The sequence below is a fragment of the Rhinichthys klamathensis genome, unplaced genomic scaffold (assembly GCF_029890125.1).
Source record: "Rhinichthys klamathensis goyatoka isolate OS25496 unplaced genomic scaffold, OSU_Roscu_1.1 h1tg000209l_1, whole genome shotgun sequence".
In the NCBI taxonomy this organism is placed as follows: Eukaryota; Metazoa; Chordata; class Actinopteri; order Cypriniformes; family Leuciscidae; genus Rhinichthys; species Rhinichthys klamathensis.
In genome coordinates this window covers 2,306,538-2,326,860 of record NW_026606734.1, presented here as the reverse complement: position 1 = coordinate 2,326,860, position 20,323 = coordinate 2,306,538, and the positions used below count along the sequence as shown (strand labels likewise).

The window sequence follows — 20,323 nt, the reverse complement described above, 5'->3', positions numbered from 1 at the left end:
TTTTGGACTGTTTTGAATTTGTGTGGCACCCTATTGTACAACTGACTACGCCACCCCTTGGGCTAAACTAGTTAGTGCCAGTGTTAGAGCAAGGGGAACTCTACCCCAATAAAATGTACAAACACAGGTTCTTAGAAAAGTATAAAAATACAATATTTATTGAGGAATTATTGAAGATGTTGGTTGGTCAAAATAAATAAAACAAATAAACATAGCTAAGGAATACCAAGCCATCCGCAAGGGAGCCAGTAAAGCAATCGAGAAAACACTAAGGGAAGGCTAGGTTCGCACTACCACCGGTGAACAAAACAGACTTCTTTTGAAGTAATACACACTAGAGTTCAAGGTCTACGCACTGCACACTCACAGCACTCTAATAAATATAGTTAAAAGGCATTGAGGTTCACCATACACGGCACTGCAAACTTCGTTTAACAAGAGAAAAAAAGAAACAAAAAGAAGAAAAAGGAAACCCGCTTTCCAGTGAGGTCTCTTATACAGGAGTTACCCTGGCTCCACTAACACCGGGGCTGGTTACAAACAAAAAGGGGAATTGGGCATAAATGAAACAATAAAATAAATAAACCCGCTCTAGCCTGTGACGCACAATTCATACAACCACATACAATAACAGCTACAGCCAACAGGCTAGAGGAAAACAAACAACCAACAAAAGAGAAAAAAAAAAAAAAAGAAATAATAACATAAACTAGGCCTATAATATAAGCAGCATACACAATCACACGGTATGGAGAACAGCAGCTAACAGCTCAAGGGTAACTGCACAGATCTGAAAACACAATAACCACATCATTAAGAATATTTGTTTGATCATGCTTCAGTCAATACAAATCACGTTTTTAGATGCAGTCACATCTTCCAGGATAAAATGGCCATATAAAGAAAAGGTGGTCAATATCAAGATGTACGTCTTTGGATACAAACAAAATACACACGTAGTTAGAACAGCAAGGGAAAATAAATACAGGCGGATCGAACTTAATTCAAGACATACCTGTCGTAACATTCACAGTGAAAAGGGGAAGACTAGTTGAATGTAAACATCCCACTGCAGTCAGTCTCCCGCCGATGCTTATTAAACGCGGACGTAGTAGTTTGGCATTACTTTGCTCGCTCGCCCATACATGGTCAGACAGGAAGACAATGGCGCGCCGCGGCTCAATCAGTGTCGGCTCCTTCACGCACTATTAAAACAAACACTCACTTGGCAATCTAACCCACAGTGAAAAACGACAGAGAAGAAAAAAACGCTTTTAAACATACCTCAACACTCAAACTGCATCTGAATCGCTGATTCACCACACCAAAGCCAGCAGTACATTTACACTGTCCCAGTCTAAGGACGCCAGGTGTTTATATAGAAGCCTGCCTCAATCGCGTTTGATGGCTTACTAAATGCCCGCTCCACCCACCAATTAGTGACGTGATTAAACATGAAAATGAAAGAGTCAGAACGAGCGTAAACTGAAGGAACCCAATCCTAACCAGGCCCACAGGCTACATTTGTAAACACCTTAAATATAACTACCTATTGTTTTATTTATGTTTAGTTATTGTTGAAGTCCACTTCCCCATATTTCTCTTTCTGACAGACGGACATGAGGTCTCTGCTGACACTGTCAGGTAAAAACACGAGTTTATGCATCTTATTGTCTGATTCTGTGTAATGGCTTTCTGATTCTGTTGATATTTGCTACATTCATGTTGAAGGTTAATTCAAACCAACCAGTTCAATATTCACAGAAGAGGCAAATGATTTAATAAGCTTTGTTTGTCTGGTTAATTGACATTAAATGATGATAAATGTTGAAAAAAACTTTCCAAAGAAATTATCCAGTTTTATTGCAGATTTCACAGAAAATTATATTACTAATATGATCATTTTGTTACACAGATTTGCATTTCACTGCCAATTTTTTACAACAATAATTTAAAAAGATTTATTTTCAAATAGTTGTTGTATTTGTAGCCAATATTTTAAATGTAATGTAATATAATAAAACTGACTGGGTGCGGCCGTCTCATTTCAATGTCAATGAAGCTGCAAATTAAAATTAAAGATGTAGTTTCTTAGTGCAGAAATAATCTGATTTATCTTTTTATGTCACAGTGCTGTTGGCTCTCATAAGAGAGGACAAGGGAGAAAAACCAGCAGGTAAATACACACATTTTCATTGTGCACAAGATCAGATGAACTGAAATGGTATATGTGGTAAAGATCGGTGCCTAAAGATGATCAGATCAGCCTGATCCATAAAACAACAAAACATCATTATATCAAATCTATTATAAGCAAAAACAAATCCAGATCTGCAGTTCTTTAATGCAGAGGACCTCATCATTAGGGTTCCATTTGGGACAGGGCCATGGACTGCGTGTTTCCGGGGGCGGGTTTATGTACATTTTAGGGTTAGTGATGTCACTAACCCGGGAGGAAGCTCGTGTAGTCCCTACCAGCCGTTTGTTGTAGTCCTTAAAAAACGATTTCTTTAAAAGCAAATATCTCCCTTTGCTTTGAACTTTGAGCGTTGCAACTTTGCAGATGTTATTTATGCTCAAACAGCAACATTACACACTAACTAAAGTTAGTAAAGTGAAATCATAATCAACCTCCCCTTTAAACAACCATGTATGAAGACACATCATGTTCATATTCCAGGATGACAATGTCCAGATTCATCAGGCTCAGGTTGTGAAAGAATGGTTGTGAGGAGCTTGAAGAATAATTTTCACACATGAATTGGCACCTCTGAGTCCAGACCAAAAATTGATTCACATCTCGATTGAAAAAAAAGTTGTAGTGTTATTTCTATTAAGAGGTCATCAAGATCTTGTGTTGTCAATGCAAGAGTCCAGCACTCTGTAAAGTCTCCTCCAGCACATCCCAAAGACTTTCAATGAATTTAAGCTCTGGACTCATGTGTGAAAATGATTCTTCAAGCTCCTGACAACCATTCTTTCACAATCTGAGCCTGATGAATCTGGATATTGTCATCCTGGAATATGAACATGATGTTCTTCCTACATGGTTGTTTCAGAAATGAAAAGCTACACACTCCTTCAGTTAGAGTTAGAAGAACTGTTGCCAAACATATAACATGTTAGAAACATAATAATCACTGCAATAATGATCCAATCATAGACTCTTAAGCATTTGCCTATTTAAATCCAAACAGTGACTTTTTTTTGATGGGCAGTGTGTTTTACAATAGTAGTCAGACAACCTGGCGTTACAGAAGACGTGTCTCTTATGTGTCTGTTTTCTTCTCTCAGTGTCTCTCCTGCCGAGGTTCCCAGATGTGTTTGTAGGAGATGACATCACTCTGATCTGTAAACGAGGGAATGGAACGATAAAATGGTTCATTAATGGAAAGCCAAAATCACATCAGGATTCTCCAATGCTTCTTACAGCAGTGACATCTAAAGACAACGGGGAGTACCAATGTGAGCGGGGCGGATCGAAGAGCGATCCGTATATACTCACTGTCGAAGGTATGAACACCATCCTAAATAACTCTGAACTTTCCCTCACGATCATCAGTTCCTCATTCTCTCTCTCTCTCTCTCTCAGAGCTGGAGCCTCACGCTCAGCTCTCTCCATCTATAGGTGGCGCTGTGATGACCAAAGGTGATGGAAGAAACCTGGTGCTGCAGGTGGACGATGATCCGAATGGCTGGAAGTGTTTTGTGTGGCGGGGAGAGAGCGGCTTCACACTAGGAACCTCTGCTGATAAGATGAAGAACAGGGCTGTTATAATTGCAGAATTGAACGAAGCAAAAAGAGCCACTTTCTGGTGCAAGAACGGTAGACAACGAAGCAATGCAGTGACGCTGAAAATGACAGGTGACTCCTTCCTCCTTTCCCTGTTTATTTCCTGTTTCCTGTTTCGTTAAAGGGAAATACAAAAATACTAATTCTGTCATTATTTACTCGCTTTCATGTAGTTCCAAGATTTGTAGATTATCTGTGTCCATGCAATTAAATTCAATGGAGTCCAAAACAACACTGGATCCCACTCACTTTCCTAGAATTTTTTTTCTGACCACAAGTTGCCAGCTAGTTCCCATCAGTCTTACATGCTCTTGAACATGTTAAGCAAGTGATGTTAGAGTATATTGAAATTTCACAATAATTAAATCTGCATGTAATAGTCAAGTAATAAACCATGTTTTCTGGTTTACTAAGGATTTCTGACTCCTTGAATCAGGTCCTCCTAAAAAATTACAAACAATATCCTCTAAATCTCAATGGCTTCCATAAAGAGCCATGAGACTAAACTGGAGAGCAAATAGAAACTGATTCTCAGATGTGGAGAAAGAGACACCTCACATCTGTCACCTCTATAGTTGCAGGGCGAATCTCATCAATAGCTCAAACTGTGCTCAGACTTGCCAAAACATCAAAGTCTATAAAAGTCAGATCTCAATATAAAGTCTCTTCTCCAAGATCAGGGTTTATAGCTCTATACTCCTACTGTATGGCAACTATTTACTCATTTGCATCACAAAGACAAAGTTGATCAATATATTCAATTTCAAAAATTCCAATATACTTTTTTTTCCAGTGCTGACATTTCCTGTTGAATCCCTTTTTCTTAAACAGCCAATAGCCTGTAGTTTATGTCAGTAACACCATACTTTGAATGAAGCATCAGGTTCTTGCAGCGGTAGATGATGGATGTCTGACCTGTGTGTCTGTGTGTGTCAGAGCTCAAGGTGATGTTGGACCCTCCAGCCGTTCCTGCACTGCTGGGGGAGAGTGTGGCTCTCAGGTGTGCGGTCTGGGGTGGGAAAGCGGACAGAGCTGTATTCTATAAGGATAATAAGCAAATCGCAACCACAACAGAAGACACATACATCATCACCAACGCCACACAAGATCATGCCGGACAGTACAGCTGTCACGCCACCTACAGGTACAGCCACATCAGTGCAGAAGCTGTCCAGCAGGAAGGAGATTCTGATGCGCAGGAGTTAAAAGTTATAGGTAAACATTACAATATTACAATCACTGCCTCACCTCATCCCTTCATTTATACACGACAACCACTACTAGTACTTGTAAGTATTTTTTAGACATGTTACCATGGCATTCCTTAATACTGTATATGTAAGAGTACCATGTGGTACTATACAATAATAATAATAATAATAAAAAAGAAGGATTAAATGAATAATAATAACAATAATACTGATATAAATAAATAACAATATTATTTAAGCAATATTTATATATAATTATACTTAACACTAAATAAGTTTGCAGTACAAATAAGATATGTATGAATATATCAGTTATATATATATAACATTACTAGTAATAATAATTGTAATGACAAAAGCAGTAGCCTATAGTCTGATTCATGAACAAATGACTCTTATGTGTCAATTCTTTTAGTGAATCAGTCAGGGTTGCACGTTAGAATTAGTCTAATGAATTACTCACTGAATCTGTCAGAGCGGTTACATTTATACATTTGTCAGATGCTTTTATCCTTATCAGGATACGCATTCACTGGGAATTTAAACCATGACCTTAGCTAACGTTAAGTTTGAATGAAGTTAAACACATCACTTTTAGTGAATTACAGACCTGTCTCTCTCCTACCATTCATTGCGAAAACACTTGAACGAGTTGCTTTCAACCAAGTATCATCTTTCCTGTCTCTGAACAACCAGCTGGATGTCAACCAATCTGGCTTCAAGAAAGGGCATTCAACCGAGACTGCATTGCTGTCGGTCACCGAAGCCCTGCGGATCGCAAAAGCTGCTTCCCAATCATCAGTTCTCATCCTCCTGGATCTGTCTGCTGCCTTCGACACTGTGAACCATCAGATCCTTCTGTCCACCCTCTCATCACTGGGCATCACAGGTACTCCTCTCCACTGGTTTGAGTCCTATCTCACAGGTAGGTCCTTCAGGGTCACATGGAGAGGTGAGGTATCCAAAGCACATCAACTGACCACAGGGGTTCCTCAGGGTTCAGTTCTTGGACCGCTCCTCTTCTCCATTTACACCACATCACTGGGACCCATCATACAGGCACATGGTTTCTCTTACCATTGCTATGCTGATGACACCCAGCTCTACCTCTCATTTCAACCAGATGATCCCACAGTAGCTGTACGGACCTCAAGCTGTCTGGCGGACATCTCGGCATGGATGAAGGAACATCACCTGCAGCTCAACCTGGCAAAGACTGAGCTTCTCGTCCTCCCTGCCAATCAGTCTCTACAGCACGACCTCACTATCCAGCTAGATTCTTCCTCAATCACCCCATCAAGGTCGGTCAGAAATCTTGGAGTAATCTTTGATGATCAGCTGACCTTCACAGACAACATTACAAAGACAGCTCGATCATGCAGGTTTGCTATGTACAACATCAGGAAGATCAGGCCTTTCCTAACTGATCATGCAACACAACTTCTCGTCCAGGCCCTGGTTATTTCTAGGCTTGATTACTGCAATGCTCTTCTGGCTGGACTTCCATCATGTGCAACTAAACCTCTACAAATGATCCAGAATGCTGCAGCTCGTCTGGCCTTCAACGAGCCCAAACGGTCCCACGTCACTCCTCTGCTCATCTCTCTGCACTGGCTACCACTCGCTGCTCGCATCAAGTTCAAGGTGTTGACACTTGCTTACAGATTGACCACAGGATCAGCTCCCTCCTACTTCCACTCACTACTACAAGTCTACATCCCTACCAGAAGCCTACGATCAGTCAATGAGCTCGTGGTACCATCACAGAGAGCCTCAAAATCACTCTCCAGAACATTCTCATTCACGGTTCCATGCTGGGGGAACGATCTGCCCACCCTCATCCGAAATGCAGAATCCCTGACAGGATTCAAAAGACAACTGAAAACTGAGCACTTCCGTGAGCACTTTCAACATAATTATAAAAAATAATAATTTCCTTTTCCTTTAAATCCTTGCTTATCTGGCTTATGCTACTCCGAGCTATGTCTGAACTTTATATTTTGAGCACTTCTTGCGTTGTTTTTGCCTCTTCACGAAGACTCGCTTAGTTTAGTTCTCAGTTGTAAGTCGCTTTGGATAAAAGCATCTGCTAAATGACTAAATGTAAATGTAAGTCACTATCCTACCAACTGAGTTACAGGAACAACCACTGAATCAATTCTTTTGTAAGTCATATTTGTGTGTGGTACAGGAGGGCCTCCTGCTCCTACAGTGGATTCAACGTCTCCTAAGAGTCTGGAGTGTTTCTGCAGAGACTGTCCTTCTTCCTGCACGTCCTACTGCTGGTATCAAACATTTCTTAATGACTCATTTGCACGCCAAAGACTACCTGAAAATACACAGATTATTACCGTGGAGGAAGGAGGACTGTTCAGCTGCCGGATGGAGTGTGGGAAAGGATTCTCCCGTTTCAGCAACATTTACAGCTACAAAGGTACCCCCAAACACACACACACACGCTACTGAAAATTTGAAATGTTACTTTGGCATAATTGGCAACTAATTGAAACAAAATAAGTTAAATCTCAGCTACTTAATTTCAGCTATTAATTAATTTCAGGTTTTAGTTTAATGATAATAACCTGTAAGCTGAGAAACGAGTCTAATTTATTTTCGGTGGTAATCAACAGCAGAAACGGTTCTCGAAGTATCGACTACACCCAGTTTCAGGGCAAAAAACGCATGCACACAGAACTGTATGAACAGTTTCATTTTCCGTGCATTTTAAAGCTGCAGTCCGCAGTTTTTCCTCTTTGTCGCCATCTCTGTTCGAAACCTGCAATTGCAGTCATTTGCGGAATTATCAACTTTACGTGAGTTGTACTTCGACACCCTCAACATGGCACAGCGCGGATGAACACAATGTTTGAGGAGAGTGTGAGGCTGTCAGTCACCGCCGGTGTGGAAACTGGCATTCAGAATCACAGATTATTCTTTTTGGAAGTATGACCAACATAATAATTTTCACTGGAAAATGTCATCTGAACAAGTAAGAGTAACATCCACTTTTGTTCTGACCAAATAAGGGGAAAAAATCATTGCAGTAAATCGCGCTGATTAAATCTAACAATCGCTTATCATATCACGTCAAAGCGTGCAAATTATACTTTGTTCTCAAATTGTTAATGTTCAACAACGTCAGCATTGCGTGACTACATGTAATGTCCTTCTGATATTATCCTTGTTTTCGCATGGGCCGGTTGCAGTCTCTTTTTCTGTTGTCACTGGTGATTGTCGTTTGAACCTTTCTGGATCCGATCCGCCATCAAATTGATAAGTTTAGTTATATCAAATTATCAGTTAAATTAAATTGCAATTAAATTTCAATGCAAACTTGACAGAATTAATTATGTAATAATATCATTTTTGGTGATGTTTGCACTATGATCATTTTGTAACACAGATTTTCAATTACACTGCCAAAAGCAAATTTTTACAAAGATATTTAGAAAGATATGCAAGAATTACTTTCAAAACTACTTTTTTGAAAATGCAACTGGCCAGTGACTCTTGAGTCATGATTCACCCAAAACTGACTGGGTGCGGCCGTCTCATTCAATGTCAATGAAGCTGCAAATTAAAATGAAAGATGAAATTTCTTAGTGCAGAAATAATCTGATTTATCTTTTTATGTCACAGTGCTGTTGGCTCTCATAAGAGAGGACAAGGGAGAAAAACCAGCAGGTAAATACACACATTTTCATTGTGCACAAGATCAGAGGAGCTAAAAAAAAAGAGATACTATCAAATCTATAATAAAGCACAGGATTAAGAAAAAACCAATGCAGATCTGCAAACCTCATCACTTCACCCAACCAGCATACTGATGTTTCTAATGAACCTCCAACCATGTCCAAAGTAGTTCCTGACGTGGTTCCTCGCTGAAGACTGAAGAGTCTGTCTCCTACATGATCAAAAAGCATCAGATTATTTTCTAAGATCTGCAGATCCTCCTGAAGAATCCCAATGTTAGAAACCAGAAGCTCAAGTTTATTTTTAACAAGATCCTCATTACTTATGGCAGATTTCACATCGATTAGACGGTCAAAAACTACACTGAACTCGACCGAATACCTGAAGCCCTTGAATAAAAAAAACAGCAAAAAAACTGTTAATTTAATTAAAGTCAGAGAGAGGGTGAAATGGCGAAAAGCAATATTAAGATATTTTTTTAAAAAGCAACAAAAAATATTTTTTTTCTAAAAAACCTGATATGAATGAAAGGGTATATGACTTTTTAAATAAATAAATGCATAAATAAGCGCATCAATTATTTATTTATGCCTTTATAAATGCATTAATAAAAAAAATGCATTAATTCATAATTGCACCTTTTACGGTCCATTTCAAACTTTTCCAATTACTCCAATTATTATATTTGTTGAGTAGGCAGAACTAAATCACCATGGTTTACAATTATTGTCAATCAATAAATCAATCAATAATATTTTACAATAGTAAAGTAGTCAGACAACCTGGCGTTACAGAAGACGTGTCTCTTATGTGTCTGTTTTCTTCTCTCAGTGTCTCTCCTGCCGAGGTTCCCAGATGTGTTTGTAGGAGATGACATCACTCTGATCTGTAAACGAGGGGGTGGAACGATAAAATGGTTCATTAATGGAAAGCTACAATCAGATCAGAATTCTTCAATGCTTCTTACAGCAGTGACATCTAAAGACAACGGGGAGTACGTATGTGAGCGGGGCGGATTGAAGAGTGACCCGTACACACTCACTGTCGAAGGTATGAACACCATCCTAAATAACTCTAAACTTTCCCTCACGATCATCAGTTCCTCCTGCTGTTTCTCATCCTCTCTCTTTCTCTCAGAGCTGGAGCCTCACGCTCAGCTCTCTCCATCTATAGGTGGCGCTGTGATGACCAAAGGTGATGGAAGAAACCTGGTGCTGCAGGTGGACGATGATCCGAATGGCTGGAAGTGTTTTGTGTTGCGGGGAGAGAGCGGCTTCACACTAGGAACCTCTGCTGATAAGATGAAGAACAGGGCTGTTATAATTGCAGAATTGAACGAAGCAAAAAGAGCCACTTTCTGGTGCAAGAACGGTGGACAACGAAGCAATGCAGTGACGCTGAAAATGACAGGTGACTCCTTCCTCCTTTCCCTGTTTATTTCCTGTTTCCTGTTTCGTTAAAGGGAAATACAAAAATACTAATTCTGTCATTATTTACTCGCTTTCATGTAGTTCCATGATTTGTAGATTATCTGTGTCCATGCAATTAAATTCAATGGAGTCCAAAACAACACTGGATCCCACTCACTTTCCTAGAATTTTTTTTCTGACCACAAGTTGCCAGCTAGTTCCCATCAGTCTTACATGCTCTTGAACATGTTAAGCAAGTGATGTTAGAGTATATTGAAATTTCACAATAATTAAATCTGCATGTAATAGTCAAGTAATAAACCATGTTTTCTGGTTTACTAAGGATTTCTGACTCCTTGAATCAGGTCCTCCTCAAAAATTACAAACAATATCCTCTAAATCTCAATGGCTTCCATAAAGAGCCATGAGACTAAACTGGAGAGCAAATAGAAACTGATTCTCAGATGTGGAGAAAGAGACACCTCACATCTGTCACCTCTATAGTTGCAGGGCGAATCTCATCAATAGCTCAAACTGTGCTCAGACTTGCCAAAACACCAAAGTCTATAAAAGTCAGATCTCAATATAAAGTCTCTTCTCCAAGATCAGGGTTTATAGCTCTATACTCCTACTGTATGGCAACTATTTACTCATTTGCATCACAAAGACAAAGTTGATCAATATATTCAATTTCAAAAATTCCAATATACTTTTTTTCCAGTGCTGACATTTCCTGTTGAATCCCTTTTTCTTAAACAGCCAATAGCCTGTAGTTTATGTCAGTAACACCATACTTTGAATGAAGCATCAGGTTCTTGCAGCGGTAGATGATGGATGTCTGACCTGTGTGTCTGTGTGTGTCAGAGCTCAAGGTGATGTTAGACCCTCCAGCCGTTCCTGCACTGCTGGGGGAGAGTGTGGCTCTCAGGTGTGCGGTCTGGGGTGGGAAAGCGGACAGAGCTGTATTCTATAAGGATAATAAGCAAATCGCAACCACAACAGAAGACACATACATCATCACCAACGCCACACAAGATCATGCCGGACAGTACAGCTGTCACGCCACCTACAGGTACAGCCACATCAGTGCAGAAGCTGTCCAGCAGGAAGGAGATTCTGATGCGCAGGAGTTAAAAGTTATAGGTAAACATTACAATATTACAATCACTGCCTCACCTCATCCCTTCATTTATACACGACAACCACTACTAGTACTTGTAAGTATTTTTTAGACATGTTACCATGGCATTCCTTAATACTGTATATGTAAGAGTACCATGTGGTACTATACAATAATAATAATAATAATAAAAAAGAAGGATTAAATGAATAATAATAACAATAATACTGATATAAATAAATAACAATATTATTTAAGCAATATTTATATATATTTATACTTAACACTAAATAAGTTTGCAGTACAAATAAGATATGTATGAATATATCAGTTATATATATATAACATTACTAGTAATAATAATTGTAATGACAAAAGCAGTAGCCTATAGTCTGATTCATGAACAAATGACTCTTATGTGTCAATTCTTTTAGTGAATCAGTCAGGGTTGCACGTTAGAATTAGTCTAATGAATTACTCACTGAATCTGTCAGAGCGGTTACATTTATACATTTGTCAGATGCTTTTATCCTTATCAGGATACGCATTCACTGGGAATTTAAACCATGACCTGAGCTAACGTTAAGTTTGAATGAAGTTAAACACATCACTTTTAGTGAATTACAGACCTGTCTCTCTCCTACCATTCATTGCGAAAACACTTGAACGAGTTGCTTTCAACCAAGTATCATCTTTCCTGTCTCTGAACAACCAGCTGGATGTCAACCAATCTGCCTTCAAGAAAGGGCATTCAACCGAGACTGCATTGCTGTCGGTCACCGAAGCCCTGCGGATCGCAAAAGCTGCTTCCAAATCATCAGTTCTCATCCTCCTGGATCTGTCTGCTGCCTTCGACACTGTGAACCATCAGATCCTTCTGTCCACCCTCTCATCACTGGGCATCACAGGTACTCCTCTCCACTGGTTTGAGTCCTATCTCACAGGTAGGTCCTTAAGGGTTACATGGAGAGGTGAGGTATCCAAAGCACATCAACTGACCACAGGGGTTCCTCAGGGTTCAGTTCTTGGACCGCTCCTCTTCTCCATTTACACCACATCACTGGGAGCCATCATACAGGCACATGGTTTCTCTTACCATTGCTATGCTGATGACACCCAGCTCTACCTCTCATTTCAACCAGATGATCCCACAGTAGCTGTACGGACCTAAGCTGTCTGGCGGACATCTCGGCATGGATGAAGGAACATCACCTGCAGCTCAACCTGGCAAAGACTGAGCTTCTCGTCCTCCCTGCCAATCCGTTTCTACAGCACGACCTCACTATCCAGCTAGAGTCTTCCTCAATCACCCCATCAAGGTCGGTCAGAAATCTTGGAGTAATCTTTGATGATCAGCTGACCTTCACAGACCACATTACAAAGACAGCTCGATCATGCAGGTTTGCTATGTACAACATCAGGAAGATCAGGCCTTTCCTAACTGAGCATGCAACAACTTCTCGTCCAGGACCTGGTTATTTCTAGGCTTGATTACTGCAATGCTCTTCTGGCTGGACTTCCATCATGTGCAACTAAACCTCTACAAATGATCCAGAATGCTGCAGCTCGTCTGGTCTTCAACGAGCCCAAACGGTCCCACATCACTCCTCTGTTCATCTCTCTGCACTGGGTACCACTCGCTGCTCGCATCAAGTTCAAGGTGTTGACACTTGCTTACAGATTGACCACAGGATCAGCTCCCTCCTACTTCCACTCACTACTACAAGTCTACATCCCTTAGAGAAGCCTACGATCAGTCAATGAGCTCGTGGTACCATCACAGAGAGCCTCAAAATCACTCTCCAGAACATTCTCATTCACGGTTCCATGCTGGGGGAACGATCTGCCCACCCTCATCCGAAATGCAGAATCCCTGACAGGATTCAAAAGACAACTGAAAACTGAGCACTTCCGTGAGCACTTACAACATAATTATAAAAAATAATAATTTCCTTTTCCTTTAAATCCTTGCTTATCTGGCTTATGCTACTCCGAGCTATGTCTGAACTTTATATTTTGAGCACTTCTTGCGTTGTTTTTGCCTCTTCACGAAGACTCGCTTAGTTTAGTTCTCAGTTGTAAGTCGCTTTGGATAAAAGCATCTGCTAAATGACTAAATGTAAATGTAAGTCACTATCCTACCAACTGAGTTACAGGAACAACCACTGAATCAATTCTTTTGTAAGTCATATTTGTGTGTGGTACAGGTGGGCCTCCTGCTCCTACAGTGGATTCAACGTCTCCTAAGAGTCTGGAGTGTTTCTGCAGAGACTGTCCTTCTTCCTGCACGTCCTACTGCTGGTATCAAACATTTCTTAATGACTCATTTGCACGCCAAAGACTACCTGAAAATACACAGATTATTACCGTGGAGGAAGGAGGACTGTTCAGCTGCCGGATGGAGTGTGGGAAAGGATTCTCCCGTTTCAGCAACATTTACAGCTACAAAGGTACCCCCAAACACACACACACACGCTACTGAAAATTTGAAATGTTACTTTGGCATAATTGGCAACTAATTGAAACAAAATAAGTTAAATCTCAGCTACTTAATTTCAGCTATTAATTAATTTCAGGTTTTAGTTTAATGATAATAACCTGTAAGCTGAGAAACGAGTCTAATTTATTTTCGGTGGTAATCAACAGCAGAAACGGTTCTCGAAGTATCGACTACACCCAGTTTCAGGGCAAAAAACGCATGCACACAGAACTGTATGAACAGTTTCATTTTCCGTGCATTTTAAAGCTGCAGTCCGCAGTTTTTCCTCTTTGTCGCCATCTCTGTTCGAAACCTGCAATTGCAGTCATTTGTGGAATTATCAACTTTACGTGAGTTGTACTTCGACACCCTCAACATGGCACAGCGCGGATGAACACAATGTTTGAGGAGAGTGTGAGGCTGTCAGTCACCGCCGGTGTGGATACTGGCATTCAGAATCACAGATTATTCTTTTTGGAAGTATGACCAACATAATAATTTTCACTGGAAAATGTCATCTGAACAAGTAAGAGTAACATCTACTTTTGTTCTGACCAAATAAGGGGAAAAAATCATTGCAGTAAATCGCGCTGATTAAATCTAACAATCGCTTATCATATCACGTCAAAGCGTGCAAATTATACTTTGTTCTCAAATTGTTAATGTTCAACAACGTCAGCATTGCGTGACTACATGTAATGTCCTTCTGATATTATCCTTGTTTTCGCATGGGCCGGTTGCAGTCTCTTTTTCTGTTGTCACTGGTGATTGTCGTTTGAACCTTTCTGGATCCGATCCGCCATCAAATTGATAAGTTTAGTTATATCAAATTATCAGTTAAATTAAATTGCAATTAAATTTCAATGCAAACTTGACAGAATTAATTATGTAATAATATCATTTTTGGTGATGTTTGCACTATGATCATTTTGTAACACAGATTTTCAATTACACTGCCAAAAGCAAATTTTTACAAAGATATTTAGAAAGATATGCAAGAATTACTTTCAAAACTACTTTTTTGAAAATGCAACTGGCCAGTGACTCTTGAGTCATGATTCACCCAAAACTGACTGGGTGCGGCCGTCTCATTCAATGTCAATGAAGCTGCAAATTAAAATGAAAGATGAAATTTCTTAGTGCAGAAATAATCTGATTTATCTTTTTATGTCACAGTGCTGTTGGCTCTCATAAGAGAGGACAAGGGAGAAAAACCAGCAGGTAAATACACACATTTTCATTGTGCACAAGATCAGAGGAGCTAAAAAAAAAGAGATACTATCAAATCTATAATAAAGCACAGGATTAAGAAAAAACCAATGCAGATCTGCAAACCTCATCACTTCACCCAACCAGCATACTGATGTTTCTAATGAACCTCCAACCATGTCCAAAGTAGTTCCTGACGTGGTTCCTCGCTGAAGACTGAAGAGTCTGTCTCCTACATGATCAAAAAGCATCAGATTATTTTCTAAGATCTGCAGATCCTCCTGAAGAATCCCAATGTTAGAAACCAGAAGCTCAAGTTTATTTTTAACAAGATCCTCATTACTTATGGCAGATTTCACATCGATTAGACGGTCAAAAACTACACTGAACTCGACCGAATACCTGAAGCCCTTGAATAAAAAAACAGCAAAAAAACTGTTAATTTAATTAAAGTCAGAGAGAGGGTGAAATGGCGAAAAGCAATATTAAGATATTTTTTTAAAAAGCAACAAAAAATATTTTTTTTCTAAAAAACCTGATATGAATGAAAGGGTATATGACTTTTTAAATAAATAAATGCATAAATAAGCGCATCAATTATTTATTTATGCCTTTATAAATGCATTAATAAAAAAAATGCATTAATTCATAATTGCACCTTTTACGGTCCATTTCAAACTTTTCCAATTACTCCAATTATTATATTTGTTGAGTAGGCAGAACTAAATCACCATGGTTTACAATTATTGTCAATCAATAAATCAATCAATAATATTTTACAATAGTAAAGTAGTCAGACAACCTGGCGTTACAGAAGACGTGTCTCTTATGTGTCTGTTTTCTTCTCTCAGTGTCTCTCCTGCCGAGGTTCCCAGATGTGTTTGTAGGAGATGACATCACTCTGATCTGTAAACGAGGGGGTGGAACGATAAAATGGTTCATTAATGGAAAGCTACAATCAGATCAGAATTCTTCAATGCTTCTTACAGCAGTGACATCTAAAGACAACGGGGAGTACGAATGTGAGCGGGGCGGATTGAAGAGTGACCCGTACACACTCACTGTCGAAGGTATGAACACCATCCTAAATAACTCTAAACTTTCCCTCACGATCATCAGTTCCTCCTGCTGTTTCTCATCCTCTCTCTCTCTCTCAGAGCTGGAGCCTCACGCTCAGCTCTCTCCATCTATAGGTGGCGCTGTGATGACCAAAGGTGATGGAAGAAACCTGGTGCTGCAGGTAGACAATGATCCGAATGGCTGGAAGTGTTTTGTGTTGCGGGGAGAGAGCATGTTCACACTAGGAACCTCTGCTGATAAGATGAAGAACAGGGCTGTTATAATTGCAGAATTGAACGAAGCAAAAAGAGCCACTTTCTGGTGCAAGAACGGTACACAACGAAGCAATGCAGTGACGCTGAAAATGACAGGTGACTCCTTCCTCCTTTCCCTGTTTATTTCCTGTTTCCTGTTTCGTTAAAGGGAAATACAAAAATACTAATTCTGTCATTATTTACTCGCTTTCATGTAGTTCCATGATTTGTAGATTATCTGTGTCCATGCAATTAAATTCAATGGAGTCCAAAACAACACTGGATCCCACTCACTTTCCTAGAATTTTTTTTCTGACCACAAGTTGCCAGCTAGTTCCCATCAGTCTTACATGCTCTTGAACATGTTAAGCAAGTGATGTTAGAGTATATTGAAATTTCACAATAATTAAATCTGCATGTAATAGTCAAGTAATAAACCATGTTTTCTGGTTTACTAAGGATTTCTGACTCCTTGAATCAGGTCCTCCTCAAAAATTACAAACAATATCCTCTAAATCTCAATGGCTTCCATAAAGAGCCATGAGACTAAACTGGAGAGCAAATAGAAACTGATTCTCAGATGTGGAGAAAGAGACACCTCACATCTGTCACCTCTATAGTTGCAGGGCGAATCTCATCAATAGCTCAAACTGTGCTCAGACTTGCCAAAACATCAAAGTCTATAAAAGTCAGATCTCAATATAAAGTCTCTTCTCCAAGATCAGGGTTTATAGCTCTATACTCCTACTGTATAGCAACTATTTACTCATTTGCATCACAAAGACAAAGTTGATCAATATATTCAATTTCAAAAATTCCAATATACTTTTTTTCCAGTGCTGACATTTCCTGTTGAATCCCTTTTTCTTAAACAGCCAATAGCCTGTAGTTTATGTCAGTAACACCATACTTTGAATGAAGCATCAGGTTCTTGCAGCGGTAGATGATGGATGTCTGACCTGTGTGTCTGTGTGTGTCAGAGCTCAAGGTGATGTTGGACCCTCCAGCCGTTCCTGCACTGCTGGGGGAGAGTGTGGCTCTCAGGTGTGCGGTCTGGGGTGGGAAAGCGGACAGAGCTGTATTCTATAAGGATAATAAGCAAATCGCAACCACAACAGAAGACACATACATCATCACCAACGCCACACAAGATCATACCGGACAGTACAGCTGTCACGCCACCTACAGGTACAGCCACATCAGTGCAGAAGCTGTCCAGCAGGAAGGAGATTCTGATGCGCAGGAGTTAAAAGTTATAGGTAAACATTACAATATTACAATCACTGCCTCACCTCATCCCTTCATTTATACACGACAACCACTACTAGTACTTGTAAGTATTTTTTAGACATGTTACCATGGCATTCCTTAATACTGTATATGTAAGAGTACCATGTGGTACTATACAATAATAATAATAATAATAATAAAGAAGGATTAAATGAATAATAATAACAATAATACTGATATAAATAAATAACAATATTATTTAAGCAATATTTATATATAATTATACTTAACACTAAATAAGTTTGCAGTACAAATAAGATATGTATGAATATATCAGTTATATATATATAACATTACTAGTAATAATAATTGTAATGACAAAAGCAGTAGCCTATAGTCTGATTCATGAACAAATGACTCTTATGTGTCAATTCTTTTAGTGAATCAGTCAGGGTTGCACGTTAGAATTAGTCTAATGAATTACTCACTGAATCTGTCAGAGCGGTTACATTTATACATTTGTCAGATGCTTTTATCCTTATCAGGATACGCATTCACTGGGAATTTAAACCATGACCTGAGCTAACGTTAAGTTTGAATGAAGTTAAACACATCACTTTTAGTGAATTACAGACCTGTCTCTCTCCTACCATTCATTGCGAAAACACTTGAACGAGTTGCTTTCAACCAAGTATCATCTTTCCTGTCTCTGAACAACCAGCTGGATGTCAACCAATCTGCTTTCAAGAAAGGGCATTCAACCGAGACTGCATTGCTGTCGGTCACCGAAGCCCTGCGGATCGCAAAAGCTGCTTCCAAATCATCAGTTCTCATCCTCCTGGATCTGTCTGCTGCCTTCGACACTGTGAACCATCAGATCCTTCTGTCCACCCTCTCATCACTGGGCATCACAGGTACTCCTCTCCACTGGTTTGAGTCCTATCTCACAGGTAGGTCCTTCAGGGTCACATGGAGAGGTGAGGTATCCAAAGCACATCAGCTGACCACAGGGGTTCCCCAGGGTTCAGTTCTTGGATCGCTCCTCTTCTCCATTTACACCACATCACTGGGACCCATCATACAGGCACATGGTTTCTCTTACCATTGCTATGCTGATGACACCCAGCTCTACCTCTCATTTCAACCAGATGATCCCACAGTAGCTGTACGGACCTCAAGCTGTCTGGCGGACATCTCGGTATGGATGAAGGAACATCACCTGCAGCTCAACCTGGCAAAGACTGAGCTTCTCATCCTCCCTGCCAATCAGTCTCTACAGCACGACCTCACTATCCAGCTAGAGTCTTCCTCAATCACCCCATCAAGGTCGGTCAGAAATCTTGGAGTAATCTTTGATGATCAGCTGACCTTCACAGACAACATTACAAAGACAGCTCGATCATGCCGGTTTGCTATGCACAACATCAGGAAGATCAGGCCTTTCCTAACTGAGCATGCAACAACTTCTCGTCCAGGCCCTGGTCATTTCTAGGCTTGATTACTGCAATGCTCTTCTGGCTGGACTTCCATCATGTGCAACTAAACCTCTACAAATGATCCAGAATGCTGCAGCTCATCTGGCCTTCAACGAGCCCAAACGGTCCCACGTCACTCCTCTGTTCATCTCTCTGCACTGGCTACCACTCGCTGCTCGCATCAAGTTCAAGGTGTTGACACTTGCTTACAGATTGACCACAGGATCAGCTCCCTCCTACTTCCACTCACTACTACAAGTCTACATCCCTTCCAGAAGCCTACGATCAGTCAATGAGCTCGTGGTACCATCACAGAGAGCCTCAAAATCACTCTCCAGAACATTCTCATTCACGGTTCCATGCTGGTGGAACGATCTGCCCGCCCTCATCCGAAATGCAGAATCCCTGACAGGATTCAAAAGACAACTGAAAACTCATCTCTTCCGTGAGCACTTACAACATAATTATAAAAAATAATAATTTCCTTTTCTTTTAAATCCTTGCTTATCTGGCTTATGCTACTCCGAGCTATGTCTGAACTTTATATTTTGAGCACTTCTTGCGTTGTTTTTGCCTCTTCACGAAGACTCGCTTAGTTTAGTTCTCAGTTGTAAGTCGCTTTGGATAAAAGCATCTGCTAAATGACTAAATGTAAATGTAAGTCACTATCCTACCAACTGAGTTACAGGAACAACCACTGAATCAATTCTTTTGTAAGTCATATTTGTGTGTGGTACAGGTGGGCCTCCTGCTCCTACAGTGGATTCAACGTCTCCTAAGAGTCTGGAGTGTTTCTGCAGAGACTGTCCTTCTTCCTGCACGTCCTACTGCTGGTATCAAACATTTCTTAATGACTCATTTGCACGCCAAAGACTACCTGAAAATACACAGATTATTACCGTGGAGGAAGGAGGACTGTTCAGCTGCCGGATGGAGTGTGGGAAAGGTTTCTCCCGATTTAGCAACATTTACAGCTACAAAGGTACCCCCAAACACACACACACACGCTACTGAAAATTTGAAATGTTACTTTGGCATAATTGGCAACTAATTGAAACAAAATAAGTTAAATCTCAGCTACTTAATTTCAGCTATTAATTAATTTCAGGTTTTAGTTTAATGATAATAACCTGTAAGCTGAGAAACGAGTCTAATTTATTTTCGGTGGTAATCAACAGCAGAAACGGTTCTCGAAGTATCGACTACACCCAGTTTCAGGGCAAAAAACGCATGCACACAGAACTGTATGAACAGTTTCATTTTCCGTGCATTTTAAAGCTGCAGTCCGCAGTTTTTCCTCTTTGTCGCCATCTCTGTTCGAAACCTGCAATTGCAGTCATTTGCGGAATTATCAACTTTACGTGAGTTGTACTTCGACACCCTCAACATGG

At 40.0% G+C, this 20,323-nt stretch overlaps 3 protein-coding genes across 3 annotated transcripts; all 3 read left to right on the top strand.

Moving 5' to 3' along the window:
• The first annotated feature begins 1,618 nt into the window (after positions 1-1,618).
• LOC130097054 (high affinity immunoglobulin gamma Fc receptor I-like) lies at positions 1,619-7,592 on the top strand. Its single transcript, XM_056263724.1, has 6 exons — positions 1,619-1,644; positions 2,132-2,176; positions 3,295-3,513; positions 3,593-3,865; positions 4,730-5,008; positions 7,196-7,592. Exons 1-6 carry the CDS (start codon positions 1,620-1,622, stop codon positions 7,468-7,470), a joined length of 1,116 nt encoding a protein of 371 aa, XP_056119699.1. The 5' UTR covers position 1,619; the 3' UTR covers positions 7,471-7,592.
• A 902-nt stretch (positions 7,593-8,494) lies between these two features.
• On the top strand, positions 8,495-13,803 carry LOC130097053 (high affinity immunoglobulin gamma Fc receptor I-like). Its single transcript, XM_056263723.1, has 6 exons — positions 8,495-8,507; positions 8,644-8,688; positions 9,529-9,747; positions 9,835-10,107; positions 10,971-11,249; positions 13,434-13,803. The coding sequence occupies exons 1-6, from the start codon at positions 8,495-8,497 to the stop codon at positions 13,706-13,708; spliced, it is 1,104 nt and encodes a 367-aa protein (XP_056119698.1). The 3' UTR covers positions 13,709-13,803.
• Positions 13,804-14,871: 1,068 nt separating this feature from the next.
• Positions 14,872-19,961, top strand: LOC130097052 (high affinity immunoglobulin gamma Fc receptor I-like; the record flags this gene model as incomplete). Its single annotated transcript, XM_056263721.1, has 5 exons — positions 14,872-14,926; positions 15,766-15,984; positions 16,072-16,344; positions 17,208-17,486; positions 19,672-19,961. Coding segments are annotated over 5 exons (1,101 nt in total), but the record flags the coding sequence as incomplete, so codon positions are not given.
• Positions 19,962-20,323: the final 362 nt, after the last annotated feature.